Source organism: Sinocyclocheilus rhinocerous, unplaced genomic scaffold (genome assembly GCF_001515625.1).
Source record: "Sinocyclocheilus rhinocerous isolate Xijiao unplaced genomic scaffold, SAMN03320098_v1.1 scaffold2664, whole genome shotgun sequence".
Lineage (NCBI taxonomy): Eukaryota > Metazoa > Chordata > Actinopteri > Cypriniformes > Cyprinidae > Sinocyclocheilus > Sinocyclocheilus rhinocerous.
The window spans coordinates 101729-124412 of NW_015635763.1; the positions used below are offsets into that span (position 1 = coordinate 101729).

The 22684-nt window shown below is 36.3% G+C and overlaps 3 protein-coding genes across 5 annotated transcripts in view; 1 reads left to right on the forward strand and 2 right to left on the reverse strand.

Moving 5' to 3' along the window:
* LOC107747453 (NFU1 iron-sulfur cluster scaffold homolog, mitochondrial-like) overlaps nt 1-399 on the reverse strand; it is a 5660-nt gene extending 5261 nt beyond the window's left edge. The window contains exon 1 of the mRNA XM_016561957.1: nt 205-399. Within this exon, the coding sequence (XP_016417443.1) occupies nt 205-260 (56 nt within the window). The 5' untranslated portion in view covers nt 261-399. The remainder of the gene's footprint in view (nt 1-204) is intronic.
* Nucleotides 400-2702: 2303 nt separating this feature from the next.
* Nucleotides 2703-8997, forward strand: LOC107747455 (transmembrane protein 150A-like). 2 transcript variants are annotated; one of them, XM_016561961.1, is made up of 7 exons: nt 2703-2919; nt 5081-5128; nt 5215-5286; nt 5375-5442; nt 5583-5713; nt 7182-7359; nt 8257-8997. In XM_016561961.1, the coding sequence occupies exons 1-7, from the start codon at nt 2855-2857 to the stop codon at nt 8442-8444; spliced, it is 750 nt and encodes a 249-aa protein (XP_016417447.1). In that variant the 5' UTR covers nt 2703-2854; the 3' UTR covers nt 8445-8997. The 2 variants fall into 2 exon arrangements, with proteins under 2 accessions (XP_016417447.1, XP_016417446.1); XM_016561960.1 differs by lacking the exon at nt 2703-2919 and having other exon boundaries at nt 4784-5128.
* A 2372-nt stretch (nt 8998-11369) lies between these two features.
* Nucleotides 11370-17734, reverse strand: LOC107747456 (eukaryotic translation initiation factor 4E-like). 2 transcript variants are annotated; one of them, XM_016561964.1, is made up of 7 exons: nt 17643-17734; nt 16476-16567; nt 13482-13577; nt 13298-13361; nt 12967-13080; nt 12740-12879; nt 11370-12510 (listed from the first exon to the last, which is right to left on the reverse strand). In XM_016561964.1, the coding sequence occupies exons 1-7, from the start codon at nt 17658-17660 to the stop codon at nt 12396-12398; spliced, it is 639 nt and encodes a 212-aa protein (XP_016417450.1). In that variant the 5' UTR covers nt 17661-17734; the 3' UTR covers nt 11370-12395. The 2 variants fall into 2 exon arrangements, with proteins under 2 accessions (XP_016417450.1, XP_016417449.1); XM_016561963.1 differs by having other exon boundaries at nt 17592-17684.
* Between the last annotated feature and the right edge of the window lie 4950 nt (nt 17735-22684).

The following is a 22684-nucleotide window of genomic DNA, read 5'->3' on the forward strand; positions in this document are numbered from 1 at the left end:
ACACACACACACACACACACACACGTACATACATACTTTTATGACAGATAAAGTTAATACTAAAGTAATCGTGTTACTGTAGTATTTTGGTGGAAACTACGGTTACTGTGGTAAACCAGCACAATCATCATTTGACATTATATTATGCAACAATACACATCTTCGATTTGAATACTGTAAAAGATGAAGTATGTCATTTCCAACCTCAAATGATGTGACCGTATAAAGCGCAGTAGACTCCATCTTACAGACGCCGCCATTTCGATTGTTTTGAAATTTAGGACCCCAAAGCGGACAATAATTCTCCTGCTGAAAAATACGACTGTGTGTATGTTAAATGAATATTGTGTTATTAAAAATATATATAGTGCTTATAAAAACATGTGGCGAGATACATATGAAATAAGAGTGAATCACGACAAAACAACTGCATTGCACCTGACATGTCAATATAAAAAGAGGCGCAAGTGGGGCCGTTCACATGTCGCGCCTAAAAACGCGTGGAAAACGCTAGGCGCGCCGCTTTCGGCTTTTTTCCAAAGCGTTCGGGCGCTTGCCCTCCGGAGGCGTCTGCCGTTGCTAAGCAACCATGACCTGCGCTCTCCATGAAGACGCGGAAGTTTCAGCAAAGGATAAATGGATTTGCAGCACTAAAAATCGCTTGCAGTAGCTCTGCTACTAAATTTATTTAAAAATGGCTATCCCTGTACAGCTATGATCAGCTGTTCCTTCATCTTGGCTGAGCTTTCAATGTTGTTACGGGAAAGGATGAAGCTGATTGGTTGGTTCTTGTAACATGACCCGCGGTGCGCTTGCGGCATTCTGAAAAGTTTAAATGTTTTTTAATCTCGATGCGGCGCAGACACGCCTGGAAAAAATGAGCGCGTCGCGACCGCGTCGCTTCCATTATGAGCGCGCCTGCCGCGCGTCTACATTTGAAATAATGAACTTGAGCACGCAAAAGACGTGATATGTGAACGGCCCCTAACGCTTTCTAGCGCTCCCCTTCTTAAAGGCATAGTTTCAGAAATGTTACCTCAAAATGAAAATGACAAAATAACAATTAGCCCAAAATGAAAATGTACTCACATCCATGCATAGGCGGAGCATGTGTAAGGCTGGGGAAGGCTTAGCCATGGGGACTTGGGGCAAAAATGCCACTAAATTGGACAAAAATGCCCCTGCACAAACAAATTAAATATATTAGGTCTGTTGCTAACAAAGTTAATATGAATAGACAGTGTCGATTGGGGCATTAAAGTAAGATCTGCTCATGTTGCCCCATATTTCATTTAAGGCGTTTTTACACTGTTGCGCATTTTAACCAACCACACACACATCTGTTGAGCTTAGGAATGCAATGGCCAATCAGAAGCGTTCAGATGAGTCATCGTTCAACCTCATCAGTTTTGTTGAGTGCGCGCTCGTTTGCTGACTGAATTCCGGACTCTTGCGAATTCTCTCATTATAAACAACAAAGCGCAGATGTACCTACAATCTAAGTAAGAGATTAATTTAACAGTGTATACAGCTTCAGTGATTATAAGGATAGTTTTTTTTAGAGTGCTTAAACTCCGATAGATCAATATTAGTGATAATGTCACTTTCTATATATAATTTAGTCGCTGTTTGAATAACCGTGGAAAGGAAACGTTATATACTTATCAATTTCTAATGTTTTTATTAAATTGTAATCACGTTAAATACAAATTCAGTCCCATTAAACATTTTTTTAGCCTACATGACACCCATGTCTGGTTCTTGCCTAAAAAGACGGGTTTATGATGTTTAATACATTTGGCTGCTTTTAGCCTTACCCTGGAGTTGGTTTACCCTCCGCCTATGCATCCATGACTAATTAAACTATGTTTACCTTCTCTTTTGCATAACACAGAAGATGTTAGATATAAGACAGAATGCAGCATTCACCTTCATGTATGGAAAAAACAATGTAATGAATGGTCAGCCTGTCAGTCTCTCACATGACAGCCTTACATTTCCCGTTGTGTTCATAAATTTTTTTGTGACTAATAATGTATGCAGGATGTGGGTTGTCAACCTTATGTCTTTATTTGGACTGAGATGCAATCAAATTAAGATTCTAAAATTCGATATTAAAGCATTGAACTAAAAGACTGCATTTATATGTAGGCCCTACTTATATAATTCATGATGCATATTAACCTTTTGAATTATATTACAAGCCTTTCTAAATGTTATTTTAAAGTAGGCATGATGTTACTCTTGGGTCCTTCCACACAAAGGACTGAAAAGGCTTTTACAGCAGTAGGCCTATGATTTATTTATTGATATCAAGCAAAATATTGTAATATGTGTCTGTTTTTCACAGTCCTACTGCATTCAAAGAGAGTAAATTTGCCTAATGCTTAAAAATTTCGAGGGAACCTTGTTGTGACTAGGTGACACTTAGATGTTCTGATTTGATTGAAGGTGGAACTTGACCTGAAATGTTTGGGAACCACTGCTTTTAAATAACATGCTCTCAGGACAACTATGAGTAAGACCATAAGTAAACACTGGGTCAAGGCTGAGTGGACTCAACTACAGTTGCCTTGTGACTGTTATATTCTCTTCTCTTAAAGAAGGAGGAGTGGCTGGATGTGGTGGCATGTCTCAAAGCTTCCTTTGCGTATTTAAGTAAGAATGTAGCTCATCTGGTAGAAGAGACAGTAAACCGGTAAGGCCAGCAGAAAAGTGAAAGATGCTAAAGGACGCGTTTACGTGTTTCTGAGGGGCTAATATGTCAGTCAGCTTTTCAAGACCTCCGTGGAAGGATCACTTCTGAGATTATCAGCACTTTATTTTATTCTTGAACCAACTTTCTCCAAGAAACATGGCTGTTTGGGTTATCTTACCAATTGTTCTGTGTGCCGTGTCATTCATCGGGTGTTGGACAGTGTGAGTTCACAAGGTTTTTTGCCATTTCTCTCAATTTAAATGACATAGCCTATTGCAAATGTATTGTCAATTAATACTCAGAAAGAGGTTTTTGTTACAGTCTTTTATTACTGATCAAATTTTTGCATTACTATTATTATTTCTTATATCTCTTCACTGTTGATGAGAATACTAGCTAGATAGATAGATAGATTGATTCATTGATTGATTGATAGAAAGATAGATAGGCATAGATTTAATCGTAATTTATGTTTCAGTCATAATTCATTAATATCTACACTATGACATTGGTGCCGACGTGTAAATGATTGTTGCATAACAAGTTTAACAACAAAGCAACAACAAGAGGCAAGTAATTTCAGTGCTGATGTCATAACCGTCAAGGCACATTATACGTTAAACTCAGTAACCAAAGTCAGGATCAGAAAAACTCAATGACAAGTCAAGACTGGTCTTTTCTGCTCTCTGGAAGGGGAGTCTGATCTAAGACAAATTATCACATACATTGTTAAATGCTCGTCAATTTCTGAGACATGCTGTATAAAGAGGTTCCAGGTTACTAATTAAACAATCCTTATGCATCTCTACTAGAGCAAGAACACTGAATAGAATTAGTAAAGCACAGTATTTTGGGTCTAATTTTAGTACTATTTTTCTTTTCTTTCTGCAACTTGAAAAAAAAAAAAGATTTGCAAATAAAAAGGCCTATAATTTGATTGTGCCGAGTTAAAAATATAAATAAAACATTACATAATGCACTATCAAAATAACAAAAGCAATCAAATGTTTAAATTACAAAATTTTCAAAAGTTTTAATTACAAAAAGAAGTATTCAAAATGTATCATTTAACTTACAATCTGCAAGGAGTGGCATAAAATAATGTCAGATTCTCCAGAATCATTTATGCAGTACATAAATACACTGTAAAAAACGATTGTGATTTTAACAGTAAAAGACTGTAAAAATGCTACAGTAAAAACCTGTTAACTGGTTAACAGTAAGTTTCCATACTATATTCGGTGAATAAATGTAATTACATTTAATGTAATTTTACAGTAAAATACTGTTAAAATTACGTTTTTGGAAGTGAAAAAGTAAAAGTCATTGTATAATTTACAGTGAAAAACCGTAAATTGACACTCCCAGAATTCCCTGCATGACGCATCATATTTGATGTTTTTTTGTTGAAATAACATGTCTCTTAGTTTTTCTTATCAGTTGTGTACCCTAGGGTTTAATCTTACATCTAATGTTGTTAAATTAATGTTTATTGCATTATTTCAGTATCATGTGTGTCACCATGATGGGGTTTAGTGTTAGTGTGAATGACACTGTGCACCTTCTATATATAAGTATTGTCCTCCTCAGCTCGCAGAAAAGCTGTTTGTGATGAGCTTTGGTTCATCATGTGACTTTCTCATCACCACCAGTTTTGGAATGGTTCAAAACAGATATTAACACTTCAATATTCAATATTCAAGATTCAAGAGTCAAGATTTTTATTTGTCACATACATGGTTATATAGAGAATATATGACCAGCAGTGAAATGTAAGTCAGGTCCGCTCCATGGACAGTGCAGTTATTAAGGAATACAAACACAAGAAAATTATATATAAATATAGGTATGGAAAAAAGATTAAAAAAATAAGAATAAAATAAAATGCGCAGGACAGTATACTGTAGACTTAATAAATATTAAGATGAGCAGGAATGTACAAGAGAAAACGTGCAAACAGGTTAAACCTAAAATGTTGCTACCATATTTTTTACGGTGAAGTTCTGGCAACCACAGCTGCCGGTATTTTACCGTAAATGTCACAGATTTTTTTTTTTACAGTGTAGGCTGTGAATGGAACAAATAGTTAGTAAGCTGGCTCAAAGGAAGACAGGAATCATGTCTTTGTGGCAGTTTTTCTGGTGATTTAGGGTTAACACAAACTTTCTTCACCTTACAAATGGTTGTCAAAAGCAAAAATGATCTGAATCACACAGATTCAGCAAAACAGGCATTTGGAATTAGAACAACAAAATTAGTAAGAAACCAATATTGGATTTCATTCAGCAAATATGATGCCGAACAGTGTAATATATGCCTCTGTAAACAAATCAAAGTGACTCTAAATGACTTGTGTTGTAAAGAGTTCTCTTGTCTTTACAGATACGGACTTGCATTAAGTTTCAACCATGTCTGCTCACTTAATAACTGGTAAAGTGAAGAGTTCAACCAGCAGTATTTAAACTTATCATTCTGTTATGCATGTTTCATTATAACATTTTTTTTTAATGTAACAGGGAATACAGAAATTCATGTCACCCAAATGAAACAGGGAATTGCTGCACCCTGGATAATGTTCCCACCATAAGGTCTGTAAAACACATTAACCTCTAAAACACCTATTATTTTCCATTTCATAATCCAAAAGAATGACGGGCATTTTCTGTTATTTTGCAGCACAAGTGGAACAAACTTTCCAGAAAACTCTCTTTTCACAGCAACGATCAATGCTGGTTCATTTTTGTGTGGGTTTTCAGATTATGTTTCACATCTGTCTTGACAAATGCATTCAATTAAATTAAATTTTTATCACTCATGGCAGTGAATTGTATTGTGGTTTAAAGAGAGACAATCTGTGTAATACATCTTCTCTTTGTCCGCACAGTTCTGATTTTTTGCGTTTTCCATCATGCACACATCCTGGACAGGAACAGTGTTCATTCTCTACTCAGTAAAATTGCAATGATTTTAGGCTGTGTGGTGTCTGTGGGTGCTTTCATGGCAGGGAACTGCAATGTAAGTACAGTAGAATACCCTTGAGTAATTTTACTTCTTTTTTTTGTATAAGCGCTGACAAATCACTACAAAAATTCTTAAAGGAATAGTTCACCCAAAAATGAAAATTTGCAGAATTTTTACTCACCCCCAGACCATTCAAAATGTAGATGAGTTTGTTTCTTCATCAGAACAGATTTGGAGAAATTTAGAATTACAACACTTAATCCTCAGCAGTGAATGAGTGCCGTCAGAATGAGAGTCCAAACAGCTGATAAAAACGTCACAGTAATCCTCAAGTAATCCACATGACTCCAGTCCATCAATTAACATCTTGTGAATCAAAAAGCTGCATGTTTGTAAGAAACAAATCCATCGACTTCAAAACATTGTTTCTAAAATACTAGAATCCTTTATCCATAATATTGCTTTCTCCAGTGAAAAAGTTGTCTCATGTGAATCTGTAGAGAAATATGCACAGATCAAGCACCGTTTACAAAGTGAAAACAGTTGTAAACAATTATTTTGGTGGATTTTGATGTGAGAGGACAACAGGGAATGAGGAGGCATTATAATGGATTATGGACACTTATTTTGGCCAGAAGTCACAGTTTAAAGTTAAAACACCTTAATAATGGGTTTATTACAAACACACACTTCACTTCACAGAATGTTAATTGACTGGATTATTGATTATTGTGGTGTTTTCATCAGCTGCTTGGAGTCGCATTCTGACGGCACCCATTCACTGCAGAGGATCCAATGCTGAACAAGTGGTGCTAAATTTCTTGAAATCAAACTGATCTATATCTTAAGTGGCCTAAGGGTAAGAAAATGTTTAGCTAATTTTCATATTTGGGTGAACCATTCATTTAATAAAGGGATTCTCAGGTGACATGGCCTTAACAAAAGAGTCTAACACTATCCTTACTTTCAGTGGCCTCACTCTGAAAAAACTGACAAAAATAAAGGTCCTTAACCATGTATATAAGATAACAGGTTGTATGACAACATTCATGTGAAGTCAATCATAGGTGGAGTCACAAAACAAACTCTTTGCATGGTTGATAGACTGTTTTAACCTGTTAATTTAACCTTAACCTGTTTTTTCCCCCCAATATATTTAATTACGTTTTTACTATACAACCACATCACAAACTTGTAATTCCATAGTAATTACATATCCTTGTTTAAAACAGAATTAACTGAAACATTCTCTTTACTTACTGTATTGACATCTAAAGTACCTTTAACATTCTTGGAAACTTTCCATAACACAAAAGGTTCTTTACAGTTTGTTACATTTTTCAAATGTTTTTCACATTAATTAAAAAAAATGGTTCTTTTAAGAACTGTTCACTTAAAGGTACTTTGAGAAACCCACAATGGTTCTTAAATGGCATCAATGTGAAACACCTTTTTTTTCAGAGTGTGTAGTGAAATGACCAAATAGATATGAATAGACATAGTTTCCTGTGTTTTCTTGCAGCCAGCAGAGCTGGTGTTGCTCCATTACCTGGGTGCTGCTGTGAGCTTTGTGTTTGTGTGTCTGTACATGACCATCCTGACCTCCCTCACTAGTAAATGTATGCTGACTGGATGTGAACGGGTTCTCTACCCTCTACGCATCGTCTCCTCATTTATCCAGATTACTGCCACCATCCTCTGTATCCTTTTATGCTCAAAATATTTTGCGTATTTTTATTAATTATGGCTCAGTATGTCTATGCTTACAAAAATCCTAAGGTCAGCATGACATACAGGTGAAAAGGAAGAGCGGTTGTAGTTGCAGGTGTCTTTAGATATACACAGGCCCTAACAATTTTATAGAAGTAAAGTAATATTATTTTATAGAAATAAAGCAGACTCATTTAGGAAAACATTATGTAAAAATAGGTTTAAAAGGCTCAAAAAAGTACACTACCATTCACATATGTGGGATTGATGTTTTAATAAGAAGTCGCGTATGTTCACTAAGTCTTACAAATACAGTAAAAACTATTAGTTAAAAATCATTACAATTTAAAATAAGTCTTCTGTTTTAATATATCTTATACATTAATATAATTTAATTTATTCCAGCGATGCTTCATTATTTCAGTGTCACATGATCCTTCAGAAATCAGTCTAATATGCTGATTTGCTGCTCAAAAACAAAACAAATCGTATTCAGGTTTCTCTGATGAAAAAACTTTCCAGGGAGATTGTATATTGTTTAAAGCTTGTCATGTTTAAAAATGTCATTTCTATGACTCATATCAATTCTGTCATTCTCATACTCAATTCTGTCATTTATATTACTCACCCTCATGTCTACCCAAACCTGTATGCATTTCTTTCTTCTGTGAAACACAAAATACGATTTTTTGGAGAATGTTGACAAGCAGTTTCGGCTCCCATTGTATTTTTTGTCCCTACCTGTTATTGTTACCAACATTCTTCAAAATATCTTCTTTTGTGTTCCACAGGCAGGTGTGGAGCTACATGAGGGTGAGTCATTGAAGAACTGTCCCTTATAGCTAGTTATCGCATTTGTTTTTCCTCCATAACTCTTCTTTCATCAGATGGCATCTTCTTCATCCAGGAGGATTACTTCTTCAAGCACATCTCTGCTGTCTTTGAATGGTTTCTGTGTGTCAATCTGGAGCTCTATGAACTCAGCTACACTGTGGAATTCTACTTTTTCTCCTCATCAATGCTTTCAGTGCTTTTAGCCAAGAAAGAAGAAGAGAAACCTCTCATTTTGTCTTAATGTTAAAAATCCTTCAGTTTTTTTTTTTCACGTTATAGATCTTATAAACCATTTTAAATATAACCTCATTCAAGCAGCAGGTCTACTCAGGGGACTTTTGAAGACTTGTAAAGGGTTTGCACATACTTTTGAAGTTGTAATATAATGTAAATACTCCTTGAGATAGCAAGCACTGAATTTACATTAGAGCAGGATACTCTGATTTTTTTCTCAGAGTGGAGCAACAGTCACTTTGAATTTCTCAGTTTCTTTCTAATCATCTTTACTTTAAAAATACTATAGGAAAATACCTTGCAAATGCAATATTTGACCTCGTATCTAGATTTCCTGTGAGCAACAGTAACTTGGTCGGTGCATGCTGTTTAAATGATTGTTCAGTGTTTACCTCACACTTTTAATCTAATCACTCAATCCCTTGATAATGTGGAAATCAACTGCTTGCGGGAAATGTGTAAATGTCAGAAATGAAAGTGTTCTAAGGTCTATGTAGAAAAAGATAAGAATAATCCATTCATAGTCACAGGTCTATCTCAAATTAAATTATTTTCCATTATCCCTTATTGTGTCTGAACTTCAAGACTCTAGATATAGGGTGAATTTAGGTGAATGGCTATGGATAAGTGGTCCAATTTACCTGAAACGACCTTCCATATATTAGAAAGGGTCAGATTTAATCAAGTTTAACTCCTGATATTTTTTACTAACACAGAGAATTACAATGCAAAAACTATTTGCGGTGTCAAAGCAAGCAACAAAGGGCTACATTTTTGCCTCTGTATGAGTTTGTTGATGTTTTGTAGTTCTACAGGTACAACTCGTATCTCGCTTAATTGTTGGCATTACTATGAGACTTTACAGCATTAGTTTGAATGTATGAATCAATTTGACTGCTGAAATTCAGTCTTGTTTTTTGAAATGCTACTTAAAATAATGTAGACATGTACCTCCTGTTGCCAAATGCCTAATAGAAAAGTTCCTTGGAATGTGAATGGTTTCACAACCTAATGGCCAGCAGGATGTTACCATTACCACACACACACTGGCATATAAAAGTCAAGAGTGCTGTACAGTAATTCAAAGGAAGCACAAGCACTTGAAACACCTGTTCTGTGTAATTCTGACACACACATTGTGTTTAACTAAGAAAATCATTATTGCATGCAGTAATTCGATTGAGCGGGTGAAACTGCAACTTTTTTTTTTTTTGACACTTTCAGGTTAAATAGGGTAATCATCTAAAGTTTTCTTCCTGCCATTTTTATTATTAAAGGGGTCATATGATGCGATTTCAATTTTTCCTTTCTCTTTGAAGTGTTACAAGCTCTTGGTGCATAAAGAAGATCTGTAAAGTTGCAAAGACTAAAGTCTCAAATCCGGGCCAGACAGGGCATCACAGTATGGTAGGGGCATAACATTTCAGTCACACGCTGGAGGTATTCGGCCAATCACAATGCACTGGATAGCTGGCCAATCACAGCACACATCGCTTTTCAGACCGATGAGCTTTGTAAAAATCGACGCGTTTCAGAAAGGCGGGGTATAGAGGAGAAACAATAATGTACAGTATGTGGAAAATAATGTTTTTTTTTTTTTTACCTTAAACTGCATAAACACATTTCATTACACCAAACACACAAAATAATGTTCTTTTTAGCAACATCATATGACCCCTTTAAACAATGTAGTCATATGTATTGGCCATGAAGACTCGAAACTGTTTTCACAGATAGTCTACTATGTAACTATACAATCTCAAATACTGCATGATTTAGAAACTTCCAGAACAGGGAGGGGAGATACAAGACAGCTTGTTCAAACTTTTGAACTTTCAGAGTGGAGGAGTGACTTTGTTTGGAAAGGTTATGTACTTCTGCTATAAGACAAAGACACTGATGCAGCTGAGGACTCTGGACCTGTGCTAAAGAACAGCGTTGAAAGGAGTGCAGAAATTAGTCCTAAAACCTGGAAACCAGTTAGCATTTTTGCACTCAAGGTTCTGTTTCCCCAAAATCTAAGGTGTGTGGCAAACACAAGCTCAAGATATTTACACTTTTTATTCTATGACATAAAATGCATCAGCAATAGCCAACTAGTGATTTTTAAGCTTTTAAGCATCTTGAAGGCAGTTGCTAACAAGTAGATAAATGGGACAAAAGAGGTTTTCAGGGACATTAAACATCTTCACACCAAACAGGAAAACTCATCTACTCACTAGTCCGCTTTTACAGTTTTGTTGTGTTTATAATGGTGCTCTTGCAAACTAGACTGGAAGAGTTGTCTAAAGCTTAGTGATGGTGACGTTGAAGCTTTGCAACCCATGATGTAGTTTCTTTATGGCATAACTTTAGCTGTTTATTCCTGGCGACTGCATTTAATTTATAAAAGCTGTGCTCATTTGTGAAGATTATCTTGATAAGGGAAATGTTTTATTGGTCTCGGAGCTTATTTTCTGCAACAATCCAAAAGCCAATGGAAAACCGGGGTGATGCTACACTCTTAAAAATAAAGGTGCTTAAAAGGTTCTTCACAGCGATGCCATAGAAGAACCATTTTTGGTTCCACAAAGAACCATACAGTCAAAGGTTCTTAAAAGAACCATCTCTTTCTTATCTTTTTATAATCTGAAGAACCTTCTTTCTCCACAAAGAACATTTTGTGAAGGTTCTTTATGGAACCATTTAGACAAAAAAGGTTCTTCTATGGCATAGTGAAGCACCTTTATTTTTAAGAGTGTAACTTCTAGTTTGGCCTACAAAAACACATGATACCTGCAAAACTCTTATTAGTTGATCTTAAGTGGTGCCGCTTCTAGATCCCGTTCAAAAATACACTGGGAAATTAGTTTGTGCTGATGACAAAACATAACACAATTCTTTAACTTTCAGGTAGGTTTGAACTCAAGAGAATAAAGAAACGGGGAAAAAATTCAAATGTTAATGCAAAGCACATAACCTTTACTTTGAAAGAAGGTAATATACATCCTGGAATTACAGATAATAAAGATACATGAGCAAAATAAATTCACAATGAATATCCTCTCTTCTTTCACTGATCCAAAGATTGGGGCAAACTAGAAAATGTCTACAGTATCAATGAGGGGAAAAGTGGTAGCAAACCTAAAAAGCATGTATGTCCAGGCATTCACTGAATACACTGTAAAAAAAAAAATAGTTGAAAGAAAAAAAAACAGCAAGCAGTACATTGCTAAGAACCTCAAAAAGTAACCGAAAGAAAACAGGAGCTTGATTTTCATGGTGTTCCTCTCACTACATAGTTGCAACTGCAATGCATATATCATCAATAGATGATAGGGGAGAAACGCAAATCTTAGATAGGTCTACAAGCAAGATGCCACAATTCCAGCATAGCTGAAACAATAAATGACCACTCCTCCAAATTCCAAACTTGGAGCGCGAGCAAAAGTAATCCTTTACAAACCTTTAAGATCAGTCAGTCTGCAGGCGCCTCTGCAATCACTTCTCATGCCAAACACCTCCAACCAAAGCATGTTAAAACAGTTTGGGCCCTTAAAACATCCGTGTGGGTTTATTTGTTCGTCTGACGGTGAGAAACACTTCATGGCGTGACGCGTGAGAGAAAGAAAGGTTAAAGCAAAGAACGCTATGTCTCTTATCTAAGCCTTAGAACCTCTTCAGCTAGGTAAGTCTCGATTAGTCCTTTGAATGACTAAAATGATATCAGTAACATCTAGCTCAACTCGTATAGCTTTAGCTGATGCGGTCCTCTCTCAGGTCTAAACAAGCAGACGTCCCCTGATCCACACGGTAACGGTGCTGATCATTTCAGGCTGGAGAGCACTACATTTACATATTTGACGTTTTTTTCTTTTCTTAAAAAGGAAGGACACTATAGTAGCTGACAACTCAAAAGTATTAATGTGATGCGAATTTGAAATTTTATAAACCTACAATGAGTTGAAATGAGTTTTCTTCAAACTGAATACATGTTCTTTGTTGTAGAGCCACTTTTGCTAGAGGTGTCGTCATGTGACTGGTATCCAATGAGGGTTTTGATTGGGATACTCAAACGCTCTTTGTATTGTTGCCTACAGGGAAAGAACAACAGATTTCACTGTCACAATGAAGGCTTCGGTACAGAAACAGCTAGATATCAGCATATTTACATCAAACAAACATTTCAGGTTGGAATATCACACTCCGGTAGTGTCTTTCCAATGTTAGACCAAGTGGAAACATCTGATCTGTTCTTATTTGTGCTTTAAATTCCTTAATGTGTTGCATCTATGTGTAGACTGTACAAAGTAAGCAACATACCCTATCGTCATGATAGCGTCCCTGTTTTGGCAGTTGCCCGTCCAGATGGATATTTTATCCCCCTTTGGCCTGACATTGACCACAGCTCCACACACGTCTTCACTGGCTTCATCAAAGGACTCTCCGATTAAACACAACAGCTGCAAACAACACAGACAGTCAATATGCACACCGAGCTGTCCACTAATCCATGTGAAAACGTGAGCAAAAAAAAGCATAAGTCTTACTGTCTCCATCCAGTAGCGGTCAAGGTCATTGTGTCTTTGCTGTTTGCTGAGGGTCATTAACCACCTTCCACCGAGTTTATTCCTGTCATCCTCCCACATGGGTTTAATACCATCCTGAGACATACAAAATAATCTGGAGATCAGCGTTTTGTCATTTTTGCAAATTGCTAACATTCATCTTTTTATCAGCATGCAGATAATTAAAATCACACGTGGCCAGAGTGATGCCCACAGAAACTCAAAAATGCACCTGCTTTGCAATAAAATGTTTTGTTAATAATCAACCACAGATTTCAGTTTGGCCATATACACACACACTTCCTGATCTTACCTTAAATAAACAGTAGTCACAGCCAAATCCAAGTTTACTGGGCTGCTGTATGTGATTGTATAATCTGAGGAGTCAAGTCAAATCCATCATAATTTGCCATTCAAATTTTCAAGCTTTGTTATAAGATAAAAAAAAAAAGGGATGATAATGTGACTTCAATATATGAGAAGGGAAAAACACTTACGCCCAGAAATCTTCCACTGTGTCAAACTTGGAGATGAGACGCAGATTTTCTGTCCAACTTTTGCTCTTGTCATTTTTGAAATACCAGAGAGCCCATCTGCAGGGACGTAAATAAGCACAGTGAGCACAGGTCTCTTTGGGTCATTCATATAATATTCATGCAGAGATGACTCGTACTGTCCTGCTAACCAATGGAAAACCATGGCTGCTCTACAAAAATGTGAAATATTACAGGTTACAGTATTATTTATTATATAGTATAGTATACACTGATCATGTGATTCTCTGAACAGATGGTAAGCGGCTGAAATGATGATACCGAAACTCAAGTTCTCTAGTTCATCTTGAATCATGTTCGAGAATATGATCATTAGTTTTGACACAAACTCATGGAGTTGTCACTAAAGCTAATACCAATCATTCTCAAATTCATGTTTGTTTTTCAATTAAACTTTTCAATCTAATTGTTCTAGTGATAACTACTGATATTTGTAATAGGAAAAAAAGGATTTAAAAAAAAATGCAAACAATGATTCATTTTATTTAGCAAAGACATGTTAAATGTATCAAAAGTGACAGTAAAGACATTTATAATGTTACAAAATATTCCTATTTCAAATAAATGCTGTTCTTTTGAGCTTTCTATTCACTAAAGAATCCTGAAAATAGTCTCAGCTTCCAAAAAAAAAAAATATATATATACTGTATATATATATATATATTAAGCAGCACAGCTGTTTTCAACATTGATGATAATAAGAAATGTTTCTTGAGCAGTAAATCAGCATATTAGAATGATTTCTGAAGGATCATGTGACACTGAAGATTGGAGTAATGATACTGAAAATTCAGCTTTGCATCACAAGAATACATTACAATAACACATTAAAATAAAAACAATTATTTTAAATAGTAATAGTATTTCACAATATTACCGTTTTAACTTAATTTTGATCAACTAAATGTTATGCCTTGGTGAGCATAAGAAACTTCTTTCAAAAACATCTAGTGCATAAAAGAACAAAAGAGAATTTTCACCTTCAACAATGTTTCATTCTATCCAGAAGTATAAAAGAAAAAGGGCAGAGAAACAATGCAGCTCCACTAAACAAAAACTGCTATTGTTATCAGTCATATAATAAGAGGTTGATGAAAGCAGCAGAGAGAGCTGGGGATCTGACAGATGCACCCTGTCACTGATACTGCAGGGTTATCTGTACTGACCTGTGGTGAACAATGAAATGAAGCAGAATGAACATTTAAAAAAATGACTGCCATACAAGCTGAAATGTGAATGCTACTCTATACTCTATCTTTCAGTTGACTGAGAGACAGCTTTCATAATGAATGAAGGTCCCCACAGATCTAAATATCACAGGAATAAGTCATGGGCAGTGAAAAGGCAGAAAGAGCTGGAATGAGACAGCTCAACATGTGAGCTCAGCACTTCCTGCAACATGCTGGCGGACTGCCACCGCATCGCTCATATGACTTTTGAGCTCAGAAAGACACTAAACACTAGGGTTGGGTACCGAAACCCTATGTAACAGGTATGTACTAGAACTGAATCAGAACGCAGATTTCGGTGCCACCAATGCTTGAGCGATCGATTGAAATATTTGTGCTCTGGTTCTCCGAAACGGACGTAAGAAGCATCATCACCGGCACCTCACGTGAAAAATTATTTCCCAACTGAGAAAATTCATGAACGCAAGTCGGAAAGCTCTAATAATACAAAATCTTCTGTTTACTCAGTTACAGCGATAACAATGCCTTTGTCCATATTAGGGATTTCCTGAGTCCTTTTCCTTCTGTGATACTCATGTGGAGTTTCTGCGCGAGGGCGCCCTCTGGCGTCCAGTATGAATGTAACAGACATCATGTGTTTATAGTGCTAGTGGCCAAGATACCCAACCCTACTAAACACTACTGCCACCTAAAATGTAACTCTCTACGCACCATGTCACGCAAGACTAGATTTTAGGGCTGCACGATAAATCGCATGCGATATTTAACGCGCATCTTGTCAGATAGGGATTTCCTGAGTCCTTTTCCTTCTGTGATACTCATGTGGAGTTTCTGCGCAAGGGCGCCCTCTGGCATCCAGTATGAATGAAACAGACATTAAAGGTGTTTATAGCGCTCAATAATGGCCAATCCATCCTATTTTGGGTAAAACGGCTCCGTGTAGTTAATGCTGCTCAATGTGAAAGCAAGCACGTGATGGAGATTTACCACTGATTACAGAACCGGCTTTCTGACAAGATGCGCATTAAATATCGCATGCGATTTATCGTGCAGCCCTACTAGATCTGTAAACATCACATCTTCTTAATATGTCCCAAGTTAAAATTTAAGCCAAATACAATCTGCTTTACAATTACAGTGACTTGCAAGTGTAAGTACAGATAAACCAGACAGAAATATACACTTCTGTTTAAAAGTTTGGGGTCCTCAAGATTGGTTTCTTATTCTGACCAAGGCTACACTTATTTAATCAAAATACAATATAAATAATAATACTGTGAATTATTATTAATATTTTTAATTAATTTATCTCTTGAATTTTCAGCAGCCATTCCTTCAGTCACATGATCCTTCCGAAATCATTCTAAGCTAATTTGGTGCTCATGCGGTTTAAAACTTTTGTGGAAACTGTGAAAGGCATAGGCCAAAATGTGCACTCTCGTTTTAGTGATTTTGAATAAATACTGCCTAGAAAATAGGTCAATTTCCAATTTTCAGTTCAGTTTTTCATTTTTTATGCTCCTCATATTCACCATCACTTAATAAACATTGCATCATACTGGCCACAATGCTGCTCTTTAGATATTGGTAAAGATCTCTCCATGGCTGCATGACGACTGGACCACATAGACCCCTAATGCACTTGGAGGACTGAATTAAGTTATCTGTGCTCAGTACAGCATGTGTTACAGATGTGTTGCATTGGGAACATCAAATAAAACTACACAAAGAAGAGAACTGAATTTACCTGTGTTGCAAAGGGTGTTTGATGTACTGTTCAGGACTTGTCACAGCAGTCGTAGGACTATCAGCACGGCCTTCTTCATTTTCAGTTGCTCGCTACATAAATGCAAAACAGAGAAAAATTTAATTTCCAGTAACTTCAGCAAGTTTCACTTCACAAAAAGCGACAGAGCAGAGGATTTTCCACAACTATTTTACAATTCCTAGATAACCCCAGACTTTTCCATGACGGTGGGAAAACTGATTACAGAAAGTTCAGGGTCGTTCCACACAAATACCCCAACAATCACCTCAATGCAAAAGTCCTGATCCTCCCAGACACCTTAAACTGACCTACAGCACATTTTGTACACCTGTCCGCCTGGCTTCAATGTTAAAGGTGCTCTAGGATAATCTGAGATCTCTGGATAAGTAAGTTAGCAAAGATACTAAATGGAAACAGCTGTTGCAATAGCAAACTATTGGCTCCTAAAGCCCTGGACATCAGACAGACTGACTGGACCTTCAGGCCTGTTACCAAGACAACTAACTCGATCACAGCGTGTTCTTCATTCAGTGTAACTCCGATCACACACTATAGAGTTAGTAAATCTAATTTCCAGTTCAATTTGGAGTCATACACCCTCTACTGTCGGCTACGGTATAAGCTTCTCTGAACACATGCTCACTTATTTCAGCGATCAATGACTATCGTGCTATTTTCGGAGTCAGACTACACGGTAATGCAGTCGTGCACACTGAAACGTCACATTTCATTGAAATAATTCATTATGAAGCGTATTAAGCAGCCACGACTGAGCGCGCTAGCCGATCACTGTTAGCCACGAACACACGTGTCCAGATGTCTGGAGATCTCATCTCATCACGTCGAGCCGAGAGAAAAACCCGTCACCATCCACCCTAAGAGCGTCAGGGTATCATTCCGCCGATCCGAAGTGACCCGTTAACGGGTGTGAGGACTGGTGAATTGCCGTTGTCCGGACCCTCCCTGTCTCTAAAGTCACCAGCAGCAGTGCCGCCCCGAAACCCCACTGAACGCATGAAGGACACCTCCAGCTTTTAACAGTGCTGCTCACTGTTTAAACATGTCCCGCAGACAACACAAAAGACGCCGCTTTACCATTTCTGGTCGCTGGGAAGCCCTAAATGAAAGAAGCCCGCTCCCTCTTACCGGCTCCGAAGTCGCCATCTTGCCTGTGAAAAATTCTTCTGACCGTTGGACGCTGCTGCGTCACGCACGCGCTCAGAATCTACGGAAGCTGGCTGGGCTCACGCGCGCTGGACGCGGGAGACAAAAACGCTATTTTGAAACATACACATAAAATCAAGAGAAGCTTAAAATCTTATTGTGTAATTGTAAGGAAACAAGTGTAATGATGGTTAATGCAACAACAACAATATTAACGTATTTATTTATTTATTACTAATAAAATTCAACTAAATACAAAAAATAAGGTCAAATAATCTTATTGTAATGCAAACAAATGCTAATATTCGAATGGTAAAGAATACTTCCTTTAATTTGTAATTGTATTACAGTAATGAAAAGCACCACTAATGCCAAGAAAATAATTTCACAATGCAATGAATCTTGGGCGTACATGGGCTTCATTTTCTTTATCCAAAATGAAATTTATATATTTTTTTATATTATTTTTGGGTGACTTACTCATCCATGTACTGTAGCATTGTCCAAATAAGCTGGTAATAACATGGAACATTTTGGTACTGTTTGTTATAGGCCTATATCTAACAAAATCTCCACATAAAAAACTAAACTCCTAATATAAACAGCCTATAACTTTCAAATTATGTCTCATTAAAGTAATTCAACATAAATACTGTTGAAAAATCAGTGGCATGGGATCCTCACATTTCTGAGTGGTTTCGTTCTGTAGACCGATCAGGTCTGCTTCAGAATGTGTATTCCAGTCCAGACTGGCTTGGATGTGTGACTTCAGCCTAAAACACTCCAAACTCCTACATAGAAGGATCCACTTGCATTCAGCAGGAGTTGTGCACACACTAACCTCCCCCACTTGTGTCTGCCTGACTCTCCTGCTGACCCACAGAAATCACACATGCAGCTGCTCTTTAGAAAGCTTTTGGAAAGCTACTTTCCTTTATATTCTCTTTTATCTTTGTTTCCATGATCATTTGTACAGATCTGTTTATCTATGGCACTTGTCACATATTCACCTCAAATATTCTCATAACATCTGTATGACATTTCCAGGATACTTTTTCCAGGTTTACTGGAATTGGAGAAACAAAGTCCACAAGATGTTTAGTATAGTAAAGAGAGAGAGAAAAAACCTTGGGAGGAACCAGAGAAGCTGGTTTGTTTAGATTTTATTCCTCCACCTTATATGTTGGCCCTAAAATGTCTGGTGTCAGGAATTGTAAAAGAGATGTCCACTATACTTCAATTTTGCTTGACAGTAATTGGCGCTTTAATTAGTGGATTTACAGAAGACTTGAGAATGAAAAGAGATCAGTAATGTGTCAGGGAAGATGTATACTTCAGTATACTTCAAGTTCATATATTAAGTAAACTTAAAGCTGAAGTATATTTTATGTAGCAACTAAGTATACCAATATCAGTATATTAGTAGTGTACTTGTATGTATGTGTACTATGTGGTACTATGTCCCATTTTTGACTTCATAAAAGTATATTTTTAAGTGTACTTTACGTGTTCACAGTAGAACATTTTTAGTAAGAACTTTACATCTACTGTAAGTGTTTTTTTTTTTAGTATTGAAGTTATATACGTCTTGCTGACATTTTAGTTTATGAATACACTCCATTTTTTTCAGTGCATACTTGGTGCAAATATAATATAACCAAGTATGATGCTAAGTTCACTTAAAAGTATATAAGTTCAAGAAAACTTGTAGTATACAAACTATTAAACTAGTAATTTGCTGAGAGTATTCTTCAAAATGCACTTTCATGAACTAAAAAATGGATTGAAGTATAAATTGTTAACTAACAATATCCCTATTTTGACTTATAGTGTAGCTGCTATACTAACCACAAAGTTAAACTATAGTTTTATATTTAAAGTTTGCTATTGTTACACTTGAAAGTATACTTTTATAAACTAATTAGGACATCTTTCTCCTAAGAAGTATTGAAATAGTATATATATATACAAGTAGTGCATTAAAATAAGTACATACTTGGGGGAAAAAATACAGCATACTAGCATAATTCAGACTTTTCTGTAAATGTCAGTATAAGTCAAGTATACTTAAGTATAAATGTAATCTCTATTCAATACATAAAAGTTGGATTGAAAGTATGTATACTATTTTTAGTTTAAAAGAAGTAGATCTATACAGCACTGGAATAAGCTACTTTTTTTGCAAGGTAATCATGGTGAATATTACGTGGAGACAATCCTGACAAGTTATTCGGGGAAATTCGATTCTTGAGTTTTGCAGACAGATGCAATGGACATTTTGGACATTGACCTGTGTAATATAAACTTCACAAAACATGGGCGTTAGGGTCATCTGAGGATGCACACCACAGTTTGTCAAATTCTGTCCATAGAGGGCACTAGAAACTGTTTGTTGATTTTGAAATGCACTATTTTTGTTGGAGTTATGGTGTACTCTTGGAGAACATACTCCTGACAAACTGTAAGAGCCGAAGCTCTAAATCTGGTGACATGTCATAATTAACTGTCCTATAGATGTAAGGCAATCAGGCCATAATTCATGTGCAACTGTATGGGTTGATTTAAAATCTTTTATAACCGAGAGTGAATTCTCTCAAATTCCAGGTCATTTGATTTTTCTGCCAGGAAACTCACTCTTTATGACAACATAGTTAGGGAATTGATATTACCGAACACATTTGGCAGATATGAGCCAAATACACATTTGAGCATGGTTCAAACTGACTAACGTTCAAGATATTTTCAAAAATCTATTCAAAATATCTGATGTTCTTGAAAATACACAATATAAAATATATGTGGGATGGAAATACTGTTGAAATGCAGAGTAATAATGCTCATATGCTTGATGAATTGCTACTACATGACTTCTCTTATATTTTGTTACCATGTCCTGTGTAGAATGTATTAGATAGACAGCAGTGTGTTTGGGCTGTGAAAAACTGCTATTTGGGTGCATACAAGAGTTGCAAAATCATGCAGAAAATGTGCAAATGGAAAAGCCTCACACTTCACATGTACTGTACAACTACCGTGCATTTTATTTTCTAAAAGTAAAATCTCAAAAGCTGGCGTTTCTTTCCTTGACAGATCATTTCAAGTCACAAAATGAACAAGTCTTCAAGTCATCTTCTTGTTTGTTGTGTAGGTAAGAGGAGGTTTCAAATTCCACATTATAAAAGTGCCCGTAATGGCTTACTTTCATACTTCAAGCTGAAGTGTGTCATTTTTTTTTTCAATGTTAAAATAACTCTAGTTCAATATTCAGATAAAAAAAAAATAAGTAAATAAGCCAATGGTAGGTTTAATTCCCCAAAAATGTAACATCTGCATCTCTTAGCTGCAATCAAATCATTGCTCGAGACCGGCCCAACACAACAGCATTGGATTAATCAATCGATTTGCCTGACTATCTGAGAAAACTGCCAGAAAATAGTCATTATTATTAATGCAGTTTTGTTTGATGATGCTAGTGGAGCAGAAATTACACACTTCAGCTTTCATTCAACATATACGAGAATTGTCAAACTGATAATATACATGAAGATGTTGTAAGGGAACAAAACATAACCAAAAGATAATTAAAATTTTGGAGAATTTAATTGTAAGACAATGCAAAAATCATAGAAGCTTGTGTCCAAAGTTACATGAGACCTGAGAAAAGAGGGAAAATACAACAAAAAAGAGGGAAAACATGCAAGAGACGCCTAATGTGAATATGTCAACTTAAAAAGGAATGTAACAAATTTATGTAAAAAACTTTTTTTTTTTTTTTTACCAGACTGTTGCAATGAGAGCCATGTTAAATCACCTGAACTCAAATAAGATCACATGAGCCAAATCTAACCAAATGAGTTTATGGTATTATAAATCTACTGTAATTTACACAGAAATGCAGTTTGTTTTAACCAGCGACACAAAAACCAACCCATAATTCACATAAAACAAGAGCTTGGAAAACAATAGCTTAGAAAAATGCATAAAATCAGTGAGCATTGAATCGAATTGCATTGGTAATTCACTTAGGCTATCTGACGTTCATAGTACTGGCATTTCAATGTCAGTCAATTACCATCAGGGGCCTGTGAGGTCATAGTATTATTTGTGCCACATAAAGTCAAGAGGAAAAACACTCAATAATATAGCACGATCTAATGATATTCAAGCTGAGTAAAACATTCAGCACCGGCCAAAAAGAAAGATCCAGAACTAGTGCAGCACCTACATGTGATTTGTCAATGCTAGGGGAACTATGAATAAGCACCACTGACGAGCACCTTCCCTGAGCTATACACAAACTCAGCTCAGGGTTACAATATCGTCTTCTTTTTGTCACACACGATGGTTTTACACAAAAACAACAGTATCATTGTTCAGCAAAAATAGATTTAATTGAAGAGACAGTAGCGTGAACGTACCCATGCCACTCTGTGACTTCAAGTTCCCCAAAACATAGGTTCACATTGGGCTACTGTTGAGCTTTTCTATCTTTGTCGCAGCTAGAGTACTAGTTAAAACACATTTTCAGAGACAATGTGTAAAATTTCTCACAACCTACATGACAAGATGTTGTTTCAAGTGCTGAAGTACAGCATTTTGGGTGTACAATGGTTCTGAACACTGATGTACACTCTCTTTAGCACCATAAAGATGACATTTCTTAGCTGTATGTTCACTTTAAACCTCATGTAAGAGTAATGTAAACCTTTCGTTTGAGCCAATATCTTGACTAGGCCTCTGGATACATATGCAATTACATTTGTCATAAAATTGATCTTTTCATTCAATGCACCTAAATAAAACCAAACATACTTGCGTATAAAAATGCGCAGACACTGATCCCCCCCAGCCCTCGCACCAAAAAGTGATTGATTTCAAATAAAAATGCACTAGGTAGCAATAAAAATAGATGAAATGACATCTCAGGAGGTGTCATGGGATGTCTTCAGAAGCACCAGTGAAAAACATACAGTAAATTAGTTCAAACATAACTTAACACGCTTGAATTGTATAAAATGATTAAG

Excerpts from the sequence above, each read along its gene's own strand:
- LOC107747455 (XM_016561960.1), top strand. The coding sequence starts at position 4,878 with ATGGTTGTCAAAAGCAAAAATGATCTGAATCACACAGATTCAGCAAAA. Across the intron at positions 5,129-5,214 it reads GTCTGCTCACTTAATAACTG|GGAATACAGAAATTCATGTC; the intron begins GTAAAGTGAAGA and ends TTAATGTAACAG. Across the intron at positions 7,360-8,256 it reads GATTACTGCCACCATCCTCT|ATGGCATCTTCTTCATCCAG; the intron begins GTATCCTTTTAT and ends TTCTTTCATCAG.
- LOC107747456 (XM_016561963.1), bottom strand. The coding sequence starts at position 17,660 with ATGGCGACTTCGGAGCCGGTAAGAGGGAGCGGGCTTCTTTCATTTAGG. Across the intron at positions 13,081-13,297 it reads GTGACTACTGTTTATTTAAG|GATGGTATTAAACCCATGTG; the intron begins GTAAGATCAGGA and ends TGTATGTCTCAG. Across the intron at positions 12,880-12,966 it reads ACCGCTACTGGATGGAGACA|CTGTTGTGTTTAATCGGAGA; the intron begins GTAAGACTTATG and ends TGTTGTTTGCAG.